The sequence below is a fragment of the Vigna unguiculata genome, chromosome 7, assembly GCF_004118075.2.
Source record: "Vigna unguiculata cultivar IT97K-499-35 chromosome 7, ASM411807v1, whole genome shotgun sequence".
Lineage (NCBI taxonomy): Eukaryota > Viridiplantae > Streptophyta > Magnoliopsida > Fabales > Fabaceae > Vigna > Vigna unguiculata.
In genome coordinates, this window is record NC_040285.1 from 18454112 (window position 1) to 18475263 (window position 21152).

Sequence of the window (21152 nt, forward strand, 5' to 3'; positions counted from 1 at the left end):
GACAAATATTTTAGTTGCTAACATAATTGATTGCCAGTTTGGTCATTGCACAAATTATTAGTATTAAAATTATTTCATCACTATTTTGACAACTAATTTACTTTAAATGTAATTTAATGACGACTCTTTATCATAGATTGGAACTTATTTATTTCGACCATTAAATAACATTTTTTTTATTTTATATAAACGTAAAACGTATATACTTACTAAATAATCTATAATTTTGATGATTAAGCCTCTAACATATAACATGGAAAATTGCTTACAACATTGACTAATTGAATTCCTGACAACGGAAACTAGGAAACTCAAAATGTCATTGATATGTTTAGAAACTATGTTACATAATTCAAACCTAATACTTTTTTTGAATGCCATGTTTAAGCTTAACAGGTAGTTAATGACCTAAACAAAGGATACAATTTATTGTTTTTCAACATGAATAACAAGTAGATGACGGTGATAGAAAAATAAAGAGTTAATAAGTTACAACGAAACTTTGTTAACAAAAAAGGATTGGGATGAAAAAATATTGTTACCATTGTTACTAAATGTAAACACAAAAACTCTATATATTTATTTTGCATGCTTTCTTCTCAAACATCAAAGTTCTTTTCAATTCAAAGCCAAAATGTCTAGAATACGTTCATGTTTTGTCTTTATTCTCCTCCTTGTAGTCATCTATGTGTCGCATTGCAATGCATACCCTTTATCTACTTACAACAGATGGATCATGGATGAAGCGACAGGACAACGTGTCAAGTTGGTATGTGCCAATTGGGCTGGCCACCTTCAACCAATGATCCCTGAGGGTCTTGACAAAAGGGCCATGAAGGACATTGTTGGTGAACTTGTGAAGCACAAGTTCAACTGCGTACGTCTCACCTATGCAATCTACATGTGGACACGCTATGCCGATGAGAATGTGAATGCCACCTTTGCTTCGTTGGATGTACCCGAAGTGGTTGAAGGCATTGCCAAGAACAATCCTTCTGTGTTGTCCATGACACATGTTCAGGCCTTTGATGCTGTTGTTCATGAACTTGGAGTTCAGAACATGAAAGTCTTGCTTGATAACCATGTGAGTGAGCCAATGTGGTGTTGCGATGATGATGATGAGAATGGCTTCTTCCATGACAGACATTTCAATCCTCAGGAATGGTTGCATGGCCTTACTTTGGCAGCCAAACACTTCAGCGAAAATCATGTCGTATGTACTTTTCTTTTTCCTTTTTTTCGCTCAACTATGCTCTTTGATCTCTATTAATTTTTCTATTTTTTTAGTTTTAATCCCTGTAAAAAAGAAGTAGAAGTTTTATTCTTTACACGACCTGTTAGAACTTTATCTCTGTTAGAAAGTTTTCATACGTGTTGCCAAAGTTTTGCAGGTAACCTTTATATTTATAGACTAAAAGTTCACAGATTTTAGTATAGGGCTGAACTTAGAGATAATAGTTTGACTTTTTACCTTCTCTTTGGATAAAATTGAATACAAGATGACTTTGTTATTACTTTTGGTTTACTAACAGGTTGTAGCAATGAGTTTGAGGAATGAGTTGCATGGTCCTCGCCAAAATTTGAAGGATTGGTACAGGTACATGAGCCAAGGAGCAGTGGCTATTCACAAGACAAATCCAAATGTGCTTGTGCTTATCTCAGGTTTGAACTATGACACTGAGTTGCAGTTCTTAAGGAGAAAACCATTGAAGATAGACTTGGGTAAGAAAATGGTGTTTGAGACACATTTGTATTCATGGTCTGGAATTGGGACACTCAAATTGAAAGAGATATGGACAAAGCAACCATTGAATAGGATATGTGCCAACAACGTTAAAGCGATAGACTATAGAGCTGGATTCCTTACCACGGGCAAGAATGCAACTCCTTTGATTTTTACAGAGTTTGGGTTCAACGAGGAAGGTTCTTCAGTGGAAGACAACAGGTTCTTGACATGCCTCCAAACCTATCTTCTTGGAAAGGATTTGGACTGGGGATTTTGGGCTTTCCAGGGTACCTACTATATTAAGAAAGACCAGGTTCAAGTTGATGAGTCATTTGGTGTAATGGATGAAACATGGCATCACCTTAGATATCCCAACTTCACTGACAAGTTCCAGCTTTTGCAAAGGAAGAATCTCGGTAAGCTTTTTGAGTTAAACGAATAAGTTCAGTTATATCATGCACTCTTAGATTGACATCACTCATAAGATGGTTTTAAAATAACATAGTTATCATTAAATTTCAATAACTTATGATATCAGTTATCATTTTTTTTCAAACACATAATATCCTATCTTATTTCTAAGTTGTGTGCTCTTGATGCAGAACCTATCTCTAAGGACCCTATTGTAAATATCTTGTACCACCCACTATCTGGTCAATGTGCTCAAGTGAATGACAAGAATGAAGTTGAACTTGGAAGTTGTAAGACCAAAAACAGATGGGTTCGTGGAGAGAATGCGACTAAAATCCTTTTACATGGCACTAAGAAGTGCTTAACAGCAGCTGGTGAAGGGATTGCAGTTGTAGTTTCCGATTGTGAAGGGAATATCAGCTCTTGGAAATTTGTATCTCTGTCTAAACTTCACTTGGCAACTATGAATCAACACAAGGGACAACTTTGCTTGCAAAAGGATTCTAACTCATCCACCATTATCACTTCAAAGTGTATTTGCGTAAAAGATGATTCTTTATGTCTTGATGACCCTCAAAGCCAGTGGTTCCAACTTGTTCAAACCAATGTGTAGCTTAGGTTATCTACCTTAAGAGTTTAAGATTAGTATTGCATAAACCTTTTTCAATTTTTATGTTGTTTTTATTATTTTCATTTTGCCTAGTTCAATTCAGCATTTACTAATGTGTTTGGGTAATATGTTTAGGATAATTAAGTTAAATCTCTAATAAAATAAGTATTTAATTTTCTTTAGCTGGATCAAGGTTATTTTACAAGTATTTTGTTTCCAAAATTGATACAATACTAATAGAGAATAAATATCTCATTACCTTTAAAAGGGAGTATCTAATCTCACAACGAAACATTTCATTTGCATCTTCCATGGCTTTGAGTACGACGAACATTTGACAAATAAAAATTACCTTATATTAAACCAAAACCAACTTGGCCACCTATTCTGAGTTGAAATGCTTGTTGTAGTGTTGCAAGCATTTTAAAAAATATTGAGATGAAAAAACTATTGAACTTAACTTAACTTGGAGAACATGTATTATGTTAAGAAAAAAACATAAGATTTTTTAGATGATTGAATTTAAACTTAGGAGGATTTAACTTTTATTTGTATTACCTAATATTAAAACTTCCTAAGTGAAATAATAAAATAAGGGAGTTGAATTTCGAAAAAGAAAAAGAATAATCTACCATCCTCTAGCTAAATGTGTTTTATCATTTTTTATATAAATAAATATAATGCTACGAGTTTGATATAGTAGATAATGAAGCTCCATGGATGATTTTGATGGTTGAATGAAGCTTCCTTGCAGCAAGGAGGAGGATGCACCGAAGATTGGAGAGGTAATGGCAGTGAAAGTGATTTGGAGAAGGTTCCTAAGAGTAAGGCCAACATAGGGAGGAGGGCTAGAGGAAAAATCTAAGAGAAGGCTCTAGCAATCTGCACTCTCAAAATGCAAGTCATGGAGTGATCTCGACATGTATTTTGCACTAATAATTCAAGAGTAAACTTACAAAGAGTGTGGAGGCTTGATTACATAGCCGAGTATATTGGCTAACCATACTAATTAGGGATGTGCACAATTATTCTAGATCTAGGTCTAGATATCCTTAATTGGTGGATCAAAGGACATGTGGCACGTAACACTTTACACATTGTAGATATAGTGCATGGTTTGACAGAAACTCGATCAAGATAAAGACAATAAATCAGACTAATCTTTAAATTCGCCGCTAAGATAAAAAGAACTTTGGTTGCAAAAAGCATGACTTTCATTTTTCACATATATAATCATTAATTTAGTGACAAATATTTTAGTTGCTAACATAATTGATTGCCAGTTTGGTCACTGCACAAATTATTAGTATTAAAATTATTTCATCACTATTTTGACAACTAATTTACTTTAAATGTAATTTAATGACGACTCTTTATCATAGATTGGAACTTATTTATTTCGACCATTAAATAACATTTTTTTTTATTTTATATAAACGTAAAACGTATATACTTACTAAATAATCTATAATTTTGATGATTAAGCCTCTAACATATAACATGGAAAATTGCTTACAACATTGACTAATTGAATTCCTGACAACGGAAACTAGGAAACTCAAAATGTCATTGATATGTTTAGAAACTATGTTACATAATTCAAACCTAATACTTTTTTTGAATGCCATGTTTAAGCTTAACAGGTAGTTAATGACCTAAACAAAGGATACAATTTATTGTTTTTCAACATGAATAACAAGTAGATGACGGTGATAGAAAAATAAAGAGTTAATAAGTTACAACGAAACTTTGTTAAAAAAAAAGGATTGGGATGAAAAAATATTGTTACCATTGTTACTAAATGTAAACACAAAAACTCTATATATTTATTTTGCATGCTTTCTTCTCAAACATCAAAGTTCTTTTCAATTCAAAGCCAAAATGTCTAGAATACGTTCATGTTTTGTCTTTATTCTCCTCCTTGTAGTCATCTATGTGTCGCATTGCAATGCATACCCTTTATCTACTTACAACAGATGGATCATGGATGAAGCGACAGGACAACGTGTCAAGTTGGTATGTGCCAATTGGGCTGGCCACCTTCAACCAATGATCCCTGAGGGTCTTGACAAAAGGGCCATGAAGGACATTGTTGGTGAACTTGTGAAGCACAAGTTCAACTGCGTACGTCTCACCTATGCAATCTACATGTGGACACGCTATGCCGATGAGAATGTGAATGCCACCTTTGCTTCGTTGGATGTACCCGAAGTGGTTGAAGGCATTGCCAAGAACAATCCTTCTGTGTTGTCCATGACACATGTTCAGGCCTTTGATGCTGTTGTTCATGAACTTGGAGTTCAGAACATGAAAGTCTTGCTTGATAACCATGTGAGTGAGCCAATGTGGTGTTGCGATGATGATGATGAGAATGGCTTCTTCCATGACAGACATTTCAATCCTCAGGAATGGTTGCATGGCCTTACTTTGGCAGCCAAACACTTCAGCGAAAATCATGTCGTATGTACTTTTCTTTTTCCTTTTTTTCGCTCAACTATGCTCTTTGATCTCTATTAATTTTTCTATTTTTTTAGTTTTAATCCCTGTAAAAAAGAAGTAGAAGTTTTATTCTTTACACGACCTGTTAGAACTTTATCTCTGTTAGAAAGTTTTCATACGTGTTGCCAAAGTTTTGCAGGTAACCTTTATATTTATAGACTAAAAGTTCACAGATTTTAGTATAGGGCTGAACTTAGAGATAATAGTTTGACTTTTTACCTTCTCTTTGGATAAAATTGAATACAAGATGACTTTGTTATTACTTTTGGTTTACTAACAGGTTGTAGCAATGAGTTTGAGGAATGAGTTGCATGGTCCTCGCCAAAATTTGAAGGATTGGTACAGGTACATGAGCCAAGGAGCAGTGGCTATTCACAAGACAAATCCAAATGTGCTTGTGCTTATCTCAGGTTTGAACTATGACACTGAGTTGCAGTTCTTAAGGAGAAAACCATTGAAGATAGACTTGGGTAAGAAAATGGTGTTTGAGACACATTTGTATTCATGGTCTGGAATTGGGACACTCAAATTGAAAGAGATATGGACAAAGCAACCATTGAATAGGATATGTGCCAACAACGTTAAAGCGATAGACTATAGAGCTGGATTCCTTACCACGGGCAAGAATGCAACTCCTTTGATTTTTACAGAGTTTGGGTTCAACGAGGAAGGTTCTTCAGTGGAAGACAACAGGTTCTTGACATGCCTCCAAACCTATCTTCTTGGAAAGGATTTGGACTGGGGATTTTGGGCTTTCCAGGGTACCTACTATATTAAGAAAGACCAGGTTCAAGTTGATGAGTCATTTGGTGTAATGGATGAAACATGGCATCACCTTAGATATCCCAACTTCACTGACAAGTTCCAGCTTTTGCAAAGGAAGAATCTCGGTAAGCTTTTTGAGTTAAACGAATAAGTTCAGTTATATCATGCACTCTTAGATTGACATCACTCATAAGATGGTTTTAAAATAACATAGTTATCATCAAATTTCAATAACTTATGATATCAGTTATCATTTTTTTTCAAACACATAATATCCTATCTTATTTCTAAGTTGTGTGCTCTTGATGCAGAACCTATCTCTAAGGACCCCATTGTAAATATCTTGTACCACCCACTATCTGGTCAATGTGCTCAAGTGAATGACAAGAATGAAGTTGAACTTGGAAGTTGTAAGACCAAAACAGATGGGTTCGTGGAGAGAATGCGACTAAAATCCTTTTACATGGCACTAAGAAGTGCTTAACAGCAGCTGGTGAAGGGATTGCAGTTGTAGTTTCCGATTGTGAAGGGAATATCAGCTCTTGGAAATTTGTATCTCTGTCTAAACTTCACTTGGCAACTATGAATCAACACAAGGGACAACTTTGCTTGCAAAAGGATTCTAACTCATCCACCATTGTCACTTCAAAGTGTATTTGCGTAAAAGATGATTCTTTATGTCTTGATGACCCTCAAAGCCAGTGGTTCCAACTTGTTCAAACCAATGTGTAGCTTAGGTTATCTACCTTAAGAGTTTAAGATTAGTATTGCATAAACCTTTTTCAATTTTTATGTTGTTTTTATTATTTTCATTTTGCCTAGTTCAATTCAGCATTTACTAATGTGTTTGGGTAATATGTTTAGGATAATTAAGTTAAATCTCTAATAAAATAAGTATTTAATTTTCTTTAGCTGGATCAAGGTTATTTTACAAGTATTTTGTTTCCAAAATTGATACAATACTAATAGAGAATAAATATCTCATTACCTTTAAAAGGGAGTATCTAATCTCACAACGAAACATTTCATTTGCATCTTCCATGGCTTTGAGTACGACGAACATTTGACAAATAAAAATTACCTTATATTAAACCAAAACCAACTTGGCCACCTATTCTGAGTTGAAATGCTTGTTGTAGTGTTGCAAGCATTTTAAAAAATATTGAGATGAAAAAACTATTGAACTTAACTTAACTTGGAGAACATGTATTATGTTAAGAAAAAAACATAAGATTTTTTAGATGATTGAATTTAAACTTAGGAGGATTTAACTTTTATTTGTATTACCTAATATTAAAACTTCCTAAGTGAAATAATAAAATAAGGGAGTTGAATTTCGAAAAAGAAAAAGAATAATCTACCATCCTCTAGCTAAATGTGTTTTATCATTTTTTATATAAATAAATATAATGCTACGAGTTTGATATAGTAGATAATGAAGCTCCATGGATGATTTTGATGGTTGAATGAAGCTTCCTTGCAGCAAGGAGGAGGATGCACCGAAGATTGGAGAGGTAATGGCAGTGAAAGTGATTTGGAGAAGGTTCCTAAGAGTAAGGCCAACATAGGGAGGAGGGCTAGAGGAAAAATCTAAGAGAAGGCTCTAGCAATCTGCACTCTCAAAATGCAAGTCATGGAGTGATCTCGACATGTATTTTGCACTAATAATTCAAGAGTAAACTTACAAAGAGTGTGGAGGCTTGATTACATAGCCGAGTATATTGGCTAACCATACTAATTAGGGATGTGCACAATTATTCTAGATCTAGGTCTAGATATCCTTAATTGGTGGATCAAAGGACATGTGGCACGTAACACTTTACACATTGTAGATATAGTGCATGGTTTGACAGAAACTCGATCAAGATAAAGACAATAAATCAGACTAATCTTTAAATTCGCCGCTAAGATAAAAAGAACTTTGGTTGCAAAAAGCATGACTTTCATTTTTCACATATATAATCATTAATTTAGTGACAAATATTTTAGTTGCTAACATAATTGATTGCCAGTTTGGTCATTGCACAAATTATTAGTATTAAAATTATTTCATCACTATTTTGACAACTAATTTACTTTAAATGTAATTTAATGACAACTCTTTATCATAGATTGGAACTTATTTATTTCGACCATTAAATAACATTTTTTTTTATTTTATATAAACGTAAAACGTATATACTTACTAAATAATCTATAATTTTGATGATTAAGCCTCTAACATATAACATGGAAAATTGCTTACAACATTGACTAATTGAATTCCTGACAACGGAAACTAGGAAACTCAAAATGTCATTGATATGTTTAGAAACTATGTTACATAATTCAAACCTAATACTTTTTTTGAATGCCATGTTTAAGCTTAACAGGTAGTTAATGACCTAAACAAAGGATACAATTTATTGTTTTTCAACATGAATAACAAGTAGATGACGGTGATAGAAAAATAAAGAGTTAATAAGTTACAACGAAACTTTGTTAACAAAAAAGGATTGGGATGAAAAAATATTGTTACCATTGTTACTAAATGTAAACACAAAAACTCTATATATTTATTTTGCATGCTTTCTTCTCAAACATCAAAGTTCTTTTCAATTCAAAGCCAAAATGTCTAGAATACGTTCATGTTTTGTCTTTATTCTCCTCCTTGTAGTCATCTATGTGTCGCATTGCAATGCATACCCTTTATCTACTTACAACAGATGGATCATGGATGAAGCGACAGGACAACGTGTCAAGTTGGTATGTGCCAATTGGGCTGGCCACCTTCAACCAATGATCCCTGAGGGTCTTGACAAAAGGGCCATGAAGGACATTGTTGGTGAACTTGTGAAGCACAAGTTCAACTGCGTACGTCTCACCTATGCAATCTACATGTGGACACGCTATGCCGATGAGAATGTGAATGCCACCTTTGCTTCGTTGGATGTACCCGAAGTGGTTGAAGGCATTGCCAAGAACAATCCTTCTGTGTTGTCCATGACACATGTTCAGGCCTTTGATGCTGTTGTTCATGAACTTGGAGTTCAGAACATGAAAGTCTTGCTTGATAACCATGTGAGTGAGCCAATGTGGTGTTGCGATGATGATGATGAGAATGGCTTCTTCCATGACAGACATTTCAATCCTCAGGAATGGTTGCATGGCCTTACTTTGGCAGCCAAACACTTCAGCGAAAATCATGTCGTATGTACTTTTCTTTTTCCTTTTTTTCGCTCAACTATGCTCTTTGATCTCTATTAATTTTTCTATTTTTTTAGTTTTAATCCCTGTAAAAAAGAAGTAGAAGTTTTATTCTTTACACGACCTGTTAGAACTTTATCTCTGTTAGAAAGTTTTCATACGTGTTGCCAAAGTTTTGCAGGTAACCTTTATATTTATAGACTAAAAGTTCACAGATTTTAGTATAGGGCTGAACTTAGAGATAATAGTTTGACTTTTTACCTTCTCTTTGGATAAAATTGAATACAAGATGACTTTGTTATTACTTTTGGTTTACTAACAGGTTGTAGCAATGAGTTTGAGGAATGAGTTGCATGGTCCTCGCCAAAATTTGAAGGATTGGTACAGGTACATGAGCCAAGGAGCAGTGGCTATTCACAAGACAAATCCAAATGTGCTTGTGCTTATCTCAGGTTTGAACTATGACACTGAGTTGCAGTTCTTAAGGAGAAAACCATTGAAGATAGACTTGGGTAAGAAAATGGTGTTTGAGACACATTTGTATTCATGGTCTGGAATTGGGACACTCAAATTGAAAGAGATATGGACAAAGCAACCATTGAATAGGATATGTGCCAACAACGTTAAAGCGATAGACTATAGAGCTGGATTCCTTACCACGGGCAAGAATGCAACTCCTTTGATTTTTACAGAGTTTGGGTTCAACGAGGAAGGTTCTTCAGTGGAAGACAACAGGTTCTTGACATGCCTCCAAACCTATCTTCTTGGAAAGGATTTGGACTGGGGATTTTGGGCTTTCCAGGGTACCTACTATATTAAGAAAGACCAGGTTCAAGTTGATGAGTCATTTGGTGTAATGGATGAAACATGGCATCACCTTAGATATCCCAACTTCACTGACAAGTTCCAGCTTTTGCAAAGGAAGAATCTCGGTAAGCTTTTTGAGTTAAACGAATAAGTTCAGTTATATCATGCACTCTTAGATTGACATCACTCATAAGATGGTTTTAAAATAACATAGTTATCATCAAATTTCAATAACTTATGATATCAGTTATCATTTTTTTTCAAACACATAATATCCTATCTTATTTCTAAGTTGTGTGCTCTTGATGCAGAACCTATCTCTAAGGACCCCATTGTAAATATCTTGTACCACCCACTATCTGGTCAATGTGCTCAAGTGAATGACAAGAATGAAGTTGAACTTGGAAGTTGTAAGACCAAAAACAGATGGGTTCGTGGAGAGAATGCGACTAAAATCCTTTTACATGGCACTAAGAAGTGCTTAACAGCAGCTGGTGAAGGGATTGCAGTTGTAGTTTCCGATTGTGAAGGGAATATCAGCTCTTGGAAATTTGTATCTCTGTCTAAACTTCACTTGGCAACTATGAATCAACACAAGGGACAACTTTGCTTGCAAAAGGATTCTAACTCATCCACCATTGTCACTTCAAAGTGTATTTGCGTAAAAGATGATTCTTTATGTCTTGATGACCCTCAAAGCCAGTGGTTCCAACTTGTTCAAACCAATGTGTAGCTTAGGTTATCTACCTTAAGAGTTTAAGATTAGTATTGCATAAACCTTTTTCAATTTTTATGTTGTTTTTATTATTTTCATTTTGCCTAGTTCAATTCAGCATTTACTAATGTGTTTGGGTAATATGTTTAGGATAATTAAGTTAAATCTCTAATAAAATAAGTATTTAATTTTCTTTAGCTGGATCAAGGTTATTTTACAAGTATTTTGTTTCCAAAATTGATACAATACTAATAGAGAATAAATATCTCATTACCTTTAAAAGGGAGTATCTAATCTCACAACGAAACATTTCATTTGCATCTTCCATGGCTTTGAGTACGACGAACATTTGACAAATAAAAATTACCTTATATTAAACCAAAACCAACTTGGCCACCTATTCTGAGTTGAAATGCTTGTTGTAGTGTTGCAAGCATTTTAAAAAATATTGAGATGAAAAAACTATTGAACTTAACTTAACTTGGAGAACATGTATTATGTTAAGAAAAAAACATAAGATTTTTTAGATGATTGAATTTAAACTTAGGAGGATTTAACTTTTATTTGTATTACCTAATATTAAAACTTCCTAAGTGAAATAATAAAATAAGGGAGTTGAATTTCGAAAAAGAAAAAGAATAATCTACCATCCTTTAGCTAAATGTGTTTTATCATTTTTTATATAAATAAATATAATGCTACGAGTTTGATATAGTAGATAATGAAGCTCCATGGATGATTTTGATGGTTGAATGAAGCTTCCTTGCAGCAAGGAGGAGGATGCACCGAAGATTGGAGAGGTAATGGCAGTGAAAGTGATTTGGAGAAGGTTCCTAAGAGTAAGGCCAACATAGGGAGGAGGGCTAGAGGAAAAATCTAAGAGAAGGCTCTAGCAATCTGCACTCTCAAAATGCAAGTCATGGAGTGATCTCGACATGTATTTTGCACTAATAATTCAAGAGTAAACTTACAAAGAGTGTGGAGGCTTGATTACATAGCCGAGTATATTGGCTAACCATACTAATTAGGCATGTGCACAATTATTCTAGATCTAGGTCTAGATATCCTTAATTGGTGGATCAAAGGACATGTGGCACGTAACACTTTACACATTGTAGATATAGTGCATGGTTTGACAGAAACTCGATCAAGATAAAGACAATAAATCAGACTAATCTTTAAATTCGCCGCTAAGATAAAAAGAACTTTGGTTGCAAAAAGCATGACTTTCATTTTTCACCTATATAATCATTAATTTAGTGACAAATATTTTAGTTGCTAACATAATTGATTGCCAGTTTGGTCACTGCACAAATTATTAGTATTAAAATTATTTCATCACTATTTTGACAACTAATTTACTTTAAATGTAATTCATGTAACACTTAAAAAAGATTAAAAGAAGTATGAAAACAGTACATTTTAAAGATGAATTATTTTATATTAGATTGACAAGGTGGACTTCATGAAATTCAAAATACACATTATTATGTTTGGCAAACCGACTGACACATACAAGGTTTTTATTAAGGGCATGAACATGTAACAAAATTTTAAGCTGTAAAGAAATGTGTGGATTGTGAGGAGAAGAAAAGGTTGTGAACCAACAATATGTACGATTAAACCCTGTCGAATACTAAGGAAGATTGGTCTTCCTAGAAGAGGGCATAGGGTCAATAACATTGGTGGCATCAGGGATTATATGTTGCAACGCTCCAAAATCAGCAAACTAGTTTTAAGAGTGTTGTGCAGGAACAGGGATAGGTGTGGCATGAGTAACATATGCATGCAGTTTAGGCAATGGAATATGTGGCATAGGATGATGAGAATACGCCTATGGTCGATGAGGATGTGGTGAGAAACAGGTCCTTGTAAATTGATTTCCTTGAAAATGAGGTGGATAAAAGGAATAATTTTTTTATTAAGGTGGCGTAGGATGAAAAGTATATGACTAAACCACATACCAGAGCGCCCACCCCTGCGACCCCAACTGGATCTGCTACACTAATGATAACCACCCCCATGTAAAGGGGGATGGGGAAAATGCGGAGTAGATTGCGAGCTTATCTTTGTGACTTGAACAGTTGGGTTTGAAGCTATTTGTGAATGTGCGTGAGTGAGATTAAGAGAGACACTATCATTATCATGTTTGAATCTCTCAAGGCGTGCTTCTTAAGCAACAAGTAGTGACTATTTTGGTGAACGAGAATAGTTCAGGTGTTCTATGCATAAAAGAAAGAAAGGCTTTATACTCAACAGGAAAGGCTTCAAAGAGAACATCTATTTGTTCGTGCTTAGATACAAGATCACTAATTTAATTAAAAGAGTGAACGAGAGCCTTGATACGTAGAAGAAATTCATTGATAGAGTTATCACCTTTCTTCATGGTACGTAGTTTTGTACGCAACTAGCCTTTGTCTAAGAATTGAAGTGGGTATGCATTTTATCCCAAACTTGAAACGCATGGTTACAACTAAAGATACGCACTAAGAATAGGGTAGATAAAGAGGACTACAACCATGAAAGTAAAAGTTAATCTTGGGTCTCCCAAGTAGTATATTCTAGATTTTTAATCCCTAAATCATGATTAGAGAGGAATAGAAATTGGGAAGGGATGGAAGGATTGACAAGATATCGATGAAGTCGATGCGCTTTGATGAAGCTCAACTTGTTGCTTCCAGAGTAAAAAATTAGTATCAAATATTTTTTTGGATATAGCATACGAGAACATGACCGGAGTCGAAGACACCATTGGAGAAGGAGGGTTCGTGAGCTCAAAATTGATGCTCATAAATTAGGTTTCACGCTCTAGATACCATATTAGAATTAAATCTACTATAATAGATAAAGCAAAACAAGTAGTGAATATAAAAAAGTTATTCTTATTAATCATAGACGAAAGGCTCTCTAAATGTAAAGAACTTAGAAGAAAATGGATTATAATCCCTAGAAGTGAGTTGTCAAAGTTGTTATAACCGTATAACAAAATAAAGAATATAAAAAAAAAACGAAATCTGAGTCAAAACAAATTGTAAAATATAAACCTATATACACTAATACGACAAACAAGACTTTGGTCTTTAGCTAGTTGAATTCAAATATTATCATCACTCTTCTATTACATAGTTGCAATTATGTTTTGTATTATTTTGTTCTTTTGAAGTAGGTGTCTCATTTGTGTTTTAAGATTGCTAATTATTGTTGAGGGATTTGTCTCATTATTGGATGAAAAAGAGATTATATTATGATTTCTAGTAAGAATCATAAATCCAAAGAAGCGTGAATAAATTTTGTCCAAATCTCATGAGCTCCAAATGTTTTTATTAAGTAATGGAGAGTCTTAAGATGAGTTGTGGAGAGAAAAACAATCCTTGTTAAACTGTAAACTCTTTAAGAATGAACTTCAACACAGATACCAAATGAAAAATTACTCAAAATACATTTTTAACACTTTATTTACTAAGAACATTAAACAATAATAATATTGAAAAAAAGAGATAAATAATTAATACTTTATTTAGATAATGCATGTATTTATTTTATACATTGAGCTAAGTGCCATAAGATACTTCTCATATATAAATATTAGATCCGATTTCAATATCTATTATAAGAGCGTTCTTTACTTTCGGAAAGTTAAGGAGGAAGTAGATAAAAACTTCAACCAAACAAAATCAATCAATAAACAATCTTTATAAATAATGTTAATATTCCAAAATGGTGGGACATATGAGGTAGTCCGAAATATTTCTTTTCAAGTTCAGACATGTTAAACTGATTTTTTGTATTGTGCCCTGCACTTTACTTTCGTTGTGTATTCCTAATAATACTTTTAACGATAGTGTAATGATAACCAGAGACAAAAAATAAAAGGTAAAGCTGAAGTTTGACTTTTATAAGGATTAAAATAAAACTTAAAAAATAACATTTTCTATAGCAAACAAAATTTTGAAAATCTTCTAAGCACTGCTTTCCTAAAAAGACAGATAGCAAATGCCAGATGAAACCTTTATGTGACAGCCTCATGGAATATCCAATGTACAATCCCACTTCGCACAGGTCGACATGTGCAGCTCCAGGCATTTAAATATTATAATTTAGTTTTAATACTAATATTGTTGACATAAAATAAGCCATGAACTAAAAGTACACAATTTACCCAAATTTAGAAACTTTACAGGCACTAAGAACTTTTCCTTTTTACTGTACTCATTAAAATATCTTTTATGTAATGACATCAACCATCTCCCTTTTTAATAATAAAGATTAAATATAAATCATCCAATATTAGAAAAACTTTATAAATACGGCATGAACATTTGAATAAAGATCAAACGGGGAAATAATTTAAGACGAAAACAAAAAAACCTACTTTATAAAGATTAGAAAGCTAGTTAAGCCCACAAAAAGAACTAGCACATTATCATATCCTCTAAATCCTATCGAGTCATTATACGAACTGTAATACAGTGAAAATATAGGAGCTGAGACTGGAAGAGAACTAGTACAGCTAAAATTGAACGCTCAATGTTTACAAATGATATGGCCCCTCATCTAAAATTGAATGTGATATTCTCAATAGCCATAATTGGTGCCATAAACGGGTCCATAATCTGCTGAAGGTACATGGCCTGCATGAGCAGCAGCGCTTGAGGGCGGAGATGCGTACACAGGAGCACTGGTAGGATAGGAATTGTAACCTTGGTTCATTGATCCCCCCATATGTTCCTGAGTTGCACTAGCAGCTTCAGCCATGAAATTCTGCATCAGAAAAAAGCAACCATAATAATGACAACAAAAACACTCGTAACTAACAACGACCATCCACTCCTTGCCCCCAACAATGTTTAAACTTCTTAAGATAAAGCATTCATTAACTCCATGTTCATTGAAAAAAATAATTAACAGGACAATCATAATTACAATCTATTCTATCCTGCGCAGCATTAACAATATTCTTTTAAGCCTAACTACAGCAGTTATCATTCAAACCTCATGACAAACACTAGACATCAACAAATACTTGGATGTCAACTACATTTCCTCTCCTCGTGGGACACTTTCTTTATACCATTCACTTATAATCTTATGTAAAAGAATGAATATTGAAAACATAAACTTTAAGTTAACCCCAACATACTTGTATTTGAAATTAATATACCCACGCGAATTAACTAGTTTGGAAGCTAGTAATGCGTACAAGAAAAGACATACCAAACAAATTTAACCATTCCCACTTCCAATTACCAAAAAAAAAACCAGCTAGTCTATCAAACAATGCCAAAAGCCTTTAAAACAAAATACCTGCACTAGCTGTTGGGCAGCCTGTATTTGTGAAGCAGTACCACTTATCTCAACAGTCATCTCTCCGGGCACACCCCTGGTCTCCTGAATTGTAATACTTGCTCCACTGGCACGACGGATGTAGCTGATGTTTGTCCCTGATGCTCCAATAACAGCATCAGCATAGGACAGAGGAATTTGCATGTGCTGCGTGACCTACATAGTACAAAAGAAATCATATAAACCACAAAAAAAAAAATGTTTTAAAATCAATGTTTCTCTCTCTGAAATAGTCAAGCTTGGCAAAAAGGATACCTTAGTCACAACAGATTGCTGCGGTTGCACACTGGATGAATGAATTCCCATAGAAGTATCTCTTCCGTAGGCAGGTGCAGGACCCTGATGAAGGTGCTTGTCCATGGGAGGCAGGTCAGCAGGTGGGTAGTAATTATCATAGTTATGCGAAGGGGGCATATACTGAGGATTGGGTGGGAAAGCAGGTCCACCACCACTAACAGGTCCAGGAGCTGGAAAACCTTGAGGAGGACCCCAAGGTTGGTGTGGTGGACCATGTGGCACATTCTGGTTTGCCCGAACATCTGGCCTTTGCATCTGAAGTTTTGGGGGAAGAAAATAAAAATTATCCACAAAACGAATGGTATAAAATCGAAAAGTTCCCTTAAATTCAAAGCACATGAAAATAAAGTGATGACACTTGGAAAACATTGAAACTCCTTCTCAAACTACATAGACAACTAATGATAAAAAAACAGGAATACATATACAATTTACAGGAAGCCTAGTCTAACGCTTTCCATCCAACCCTATGACTAACCTATCACAATCAATTATCCTCAACAATAACCCAAGCTTGAAAACAACATTCTGTATATAGCTTAGAGTGTTCAAATCAGACTTAATTATCATGACATGATTAAACTCGTGAGATAAATTCTCAATTTACATTCTTAATTTGGTAATTGGCACCTTTCAATTTTGAATAAAAAACTGAAAGTAAAATGAACTCACCTGTGTTTCAAATACACCAACTATGCTGCGGTCAACCAAGAATTTACGTAGATGAACTGCAACAAGTTCAACTGCCTTGTGAACCCCAGAGGATTCTCCTTGTATTTCAACAACACTGTCGTCTCGCAAAGCAAATACTGGGAGGTGTTCTGTTGTATATAATATATGATTCAGGTACCATAATTGTTAACTTGGATATCATAAATATATGTTTACTAAAATATTAGTTCATTACTTGACAACACATCCAACTTTTCACATACATAACAAGACTAGCAGAACAAAACTAAAGCCAACCTACTAAGCATAGATCTAGTGGTACTGATAACATATGTAGGAAACTTGGGGAAATATTGATAAGGAAAATGTGTTCATTGACAAACAAAAGTAACACTTCCTAATATAATTTACAGTGCTTGAAGGCGCACCTGAACCAAGAACACGTATATTACAACCCGTGGAATCTTGAAAGGATTTTATAGTGGCTCCCTGTTTCCCAATCAAGCTCCCTGCTTGAGTATCTGCCACTAGAAGCCTTGTAACAACTGTGCGTCCTGCACCTGATGCACCACCATCAGCAGATTGAGGCTCTACATTGACAACCTGTTTATGAACCCTTAACAAACCATCCACAGCAGGTGGGATGGTGCGATCCGGCTCTTCTTTTGCAGAAACCATTACCTTTAAAAAGCGTAAAAGGAGAATTGAGAAAGGAACACAACATAAGCAGCTAAATTTTAAATTTTAAAGCAAGCTAATTTTATATACTTGACCCATGGCTAATTCATCACCTCGGTGCAAAAATACATATCAATATTGCATAACTAGCAAAAAAAGAAAAAACAAATATGCTAGCTGTTAACCTTATTTTCATTTCTAACAATCGGTGTCTTTGTTTCCACAAATAAGCAACTCTACTAAACTAAATTTTCTTTAACATTATTTATATTTCTTAGGAAGAATGCATCATCCCTTAATCCAAAAATTAGCATAAACACTGTATTTAATAATTGTAAATCTTAAGAGGAATTTGATAATGATATGAAGTAATTAAATGGACCAAGACATATTTCAGTTTTATTAATTAGATATATTTCAGATTTACAATTTTTCCATATAGTTTCAGATCTACACATTAGATATATTTCAAATTTCATAAGCTTTTTTAATTCTTATTTTAGTAACTTAAGAATGTTCCGAGGAAAGTGTTTCAGGGAGTGTGGCAAGACACCAATCGACCAAGTTCTGAAGTTACCAGGAAGTGAACGCTTCTTTCCACCAAAATCTGCACAGACTATTTGATTCTTAAGTCAAAAACAGTTTCAGCAGTTGTAAATGCTCATGAGCGTTTCCTTCAACTTGAACTTTGGCACTTCAATTGATGTCACTTTAGTCATTCATATTAGCTGACCACCTGCACACACCCATTTGGTCATCGTGACAAAAGACATCTCTTTTTATATATTAATTTTGATTATTTATTATTTATTGGGTTCAACTAGATTATTTTTATTATTTGCTTTCACTCCTTCTTAATGGTTTGTTTTATTTTTATAAAATAATTTCTTAGCAATAATATTCATTTGTTATCATGACTCGAATCTAGTATGTAACTTCGTTTTATCAAAATATGTTTTCTACATCAAGGTACTAATAAGATACTAACAAATATAGGACTCTGATTCATAATGATCGAGCAAAGAATCCATACGGTACTATAACACTGCAGCAGAGCATCAGAGCAGCTGGTGGCCACAAGAAACTCATAGTACACCACTTTTGCGTGAAACAATAGTGGCCATGTTCCATATGATGGCAGGATCCACCCTTTCTGGTACAATCAACCACTTTTCCAGCCCATTCATTTTCTCGTCAAGTTCACCTCCAATCTCTGTTTTGCAATTCAAGAAACACTTAACTGCTGCAACTTAACTACAACATATATTAACATTTTGCATAATCAACCCCTTTTCTGCAATGCCCATTCATTTTCTTGCCAAGTTCACCTCCATTCTCTTTTGCAATTCAAAAAACACTTAACTGCTGCAACTTAACTAAGACATATATGACTACCACTGTTTATTCGTGTAGTGTATTATTCATAGTACATCAAATTCCACTATCTTTTTTGTCATGGCCCTCTGTTTTTCTATAAACTCCATCATCTTCCTAATTTTCATTTAATTTCGTGTAGTTTCATTTCTCACAATGTTATAGCTCAAATTAATGAACAATGTGCGTTAGACTAACTTTTTGCTTAAGAATTAAGAATATATCATTATTTTAGATAATACTTTATATTTAAGCATTTGTATATATTCTATACTATAAATTATGCATCAGTTATCCTGAATCTATAGTTCAGCAAAAGTAACCAATCCCCTACCCACTATAGCAACTTTGATGTAGGTCATGTAAGGCATTCCGTATTGTTAACTATGCACATATTCAATAAGACAATGGATCAATGAAGAAAAGGGAAGATCATAAAGCTTAACTGTAGGGAGGGTGTTGCAGGAAAACCATAAAATAAATCCATTCAAATAATTCTAATAAGCCTATAGATAGATAGGAAAAATACATAATGTGCTTGAAACAGTTAAAATCCAACATCATCAATCACTGCATGAATAACAAGAAACTGAAAAATATACACTCACAGCTCTTTCTGCAGTTCCAGGGGGGCCATCAAGAATTTTTATACGAGCCTTAGTCTCTTCAGTAATTTTCCTAATAAACTCGCCTTTACGACCAATAATACTGCCAACCTTTTGCACGGGAACCAACATCCTGAAAACATTTTCCCCAGGCCACCCTGGCCATTTTTTTACTTCACCCACTTTCAACTCCTCCTGAGATTCCTGTTTCTCCTCAGAGACAAAATTCTCAGGCATATCTCCTTCAACATGCTGTTCCTCAGCATGTTCTTGCGGAGGAAAATCAGGGTTTTCAGGCAAACCTTCTCCATCATTCCCATCAAAATTATTTTCAGGAACATCAGCATCCACGGCCAAATTGGCCTCATCGTGTTCATCAGGCTGCAATTGCTGAAACCCTGAGTCATCAATCACATTTCCTCCATCATGTTCCTCAGAATGATTTTGAGGAAACTCAGGGTTCTCGGGCACATAGCCAGCATCTTGTCCGTCATAAACTTCTCCAGACATCCCAGCAACTACGAAACCAAACACATGAAACAACAACTCATCAGTATCCTTTTCAACAGAACACAAAAATCAAATTAATTAAATGACACAAAAATAAAACGAGGGCAAAGAATACATCAATTGTTCCATCTACACACACTCATCAAGAAGAGGACTAGTTAACAACAAGAATCACCGTTTGAAATCCACAAAACCCTAAAATCAAACTCCGTAACTTCCAATGCCCTAAAACAAGACCCTGCATCAGCTGAATAAAAGAAAAACCCAAATCGACACAAAAATAATCAAATCCACCGTTCATCCACACCAGAAAGAAGTGCAGAATAACAACTTAACCGAACAAGACGAAGAGCACAAGCTCAGATACGAAAGCAAAGAGACAGAATGCAGTTATTCAACCCTAACGAACAGTGAAAACTGTAGAACTCGCATTTGAATATTCTTAGCGAACGAAAAATAAATAAATTGCAAAGTGAAAACAAAGGATAATGTGGAAACCCTCACGCGAGTAGAGCGGAGTTAGAGAACTTACTTTGATTCTCGAAGCTTCGGATAACGGAGAGAAAATAACAACGGTGGCGTTTGGATATGAAGAGAACGGTGCTGTGCAGAATTTAGGTTTTCGTAAAGGATGAGAGACGGAGACACCTCCACATCTTATTTTATTTGCTTTCCTCGCCTTTAACCTACTCGTATTCACAACTTTGGCGGTTCTTTTATTTTTATGTTTTATTAGTATTGATGTTTGAATTTTTAAAAATAATGCAAAAAAATTAAGTGTAAATAAAATAATTTGCTTTAAACCTTTATTTATTTAACTAATTGTTGATAAAATAAATAAATAAATATATATATATATATATATACTAATGTGTGCATAATTTTTATAAAATCCTCTTTTTCTGCCCTAAAATTTGAAGGGGCCTAGCCTTATTTGTTGGGCCTAAGAACTGG

The 21152-nt window shown here is 34.4% G+C and overlaps 4 protein-coding genes across 4 annotated transcripts; 3 read left to right on the plus strand and 1 right to left on the minus strand.

Moving 5' to 3' along the window:
• The first annotated feature begins 634 nt into the window (after window positions 1-634).
• On the plus strand, window positions 635-2750 carry LOC114191252 (glycosyl hydrolase 5 family protein-like). The gene is made up of 3 exons (XM_028080425.1): window positions 635-1213; window positions 1533-2142; window positions 2329-2750. The coding sequence occupies exons 1-3, from the start codon at window positions 635-637 to the stop codon at window positions 2748-2750; spliced, it is 1611 nt and encodes a 536-aa protein (XP_027936226.1).
• Window positions 2751-4628: 1878 nt separating this feature from the next.
• LOC114191253 (glycosyl hydrolase 5 family protein-like) lies at window positions 4629-6495 on the plus strand. The gene is made up of 3 exons (XM_028080426.1): window positions 4629-5207; window positions 5527-6136; window positions 6323-6495. The coding sequence occupies exons 1-3, from the start codon at window positions 4629-4631 to the stop codon at window positions 6493-6495; spliced, it is 1362 nt and encodes a 453-aa protein (XP_027936227.1).
• A 2126-nt stretch (window positions 6496-8621) lies between these two features.
• On the plus strand, window positions 8622-10737 carry LOC114191254 (glycosyl hydrolase 5 family protein-like). Its single transcript, XM_028080427.1, has 3 exons — window positions 8622-9200; window positions 9520-10129; window positions 10316-10737. The coding sequence occupies exons 1-3, from the start codon at window positions 8622-8624 to the stop codon at window positions 10735-10737; spliced, it is 1611 nt and encodes a 536-aa protein (XP_027936228.1).
• Window positions 10738-15065: 4328 nt separating this feature from the next.
• On the minus strand, window positions 15066-20913 carry LOC114190823 (flowering locus K homology domain-like). Its single transcript, XM_028079874.1, has 7 exons — window positions 20731-20913; window positions 19692-20206; window positions 17460-17712; window positions 17032-17180; window positions 16318-16614; window positions 16024-16218; window positions 15066-15480 (listed from the first exon to the last, which is right to left on the minus strand). Exons 2-7 carry the CDS (start codon window positions 20196-20198, stop codon window positions 15295-15297), a joined length of 1587 nt encoding a protein of 528 aa, XP_027935675.1. The 5' UTR covers window positions 20199-20206; window positions 20731-20913; the 3' UTR covers window positions 15066-15294.
• Between the last annotated feature and the right edge of the window lie 239 nt (window positions 20914-21152).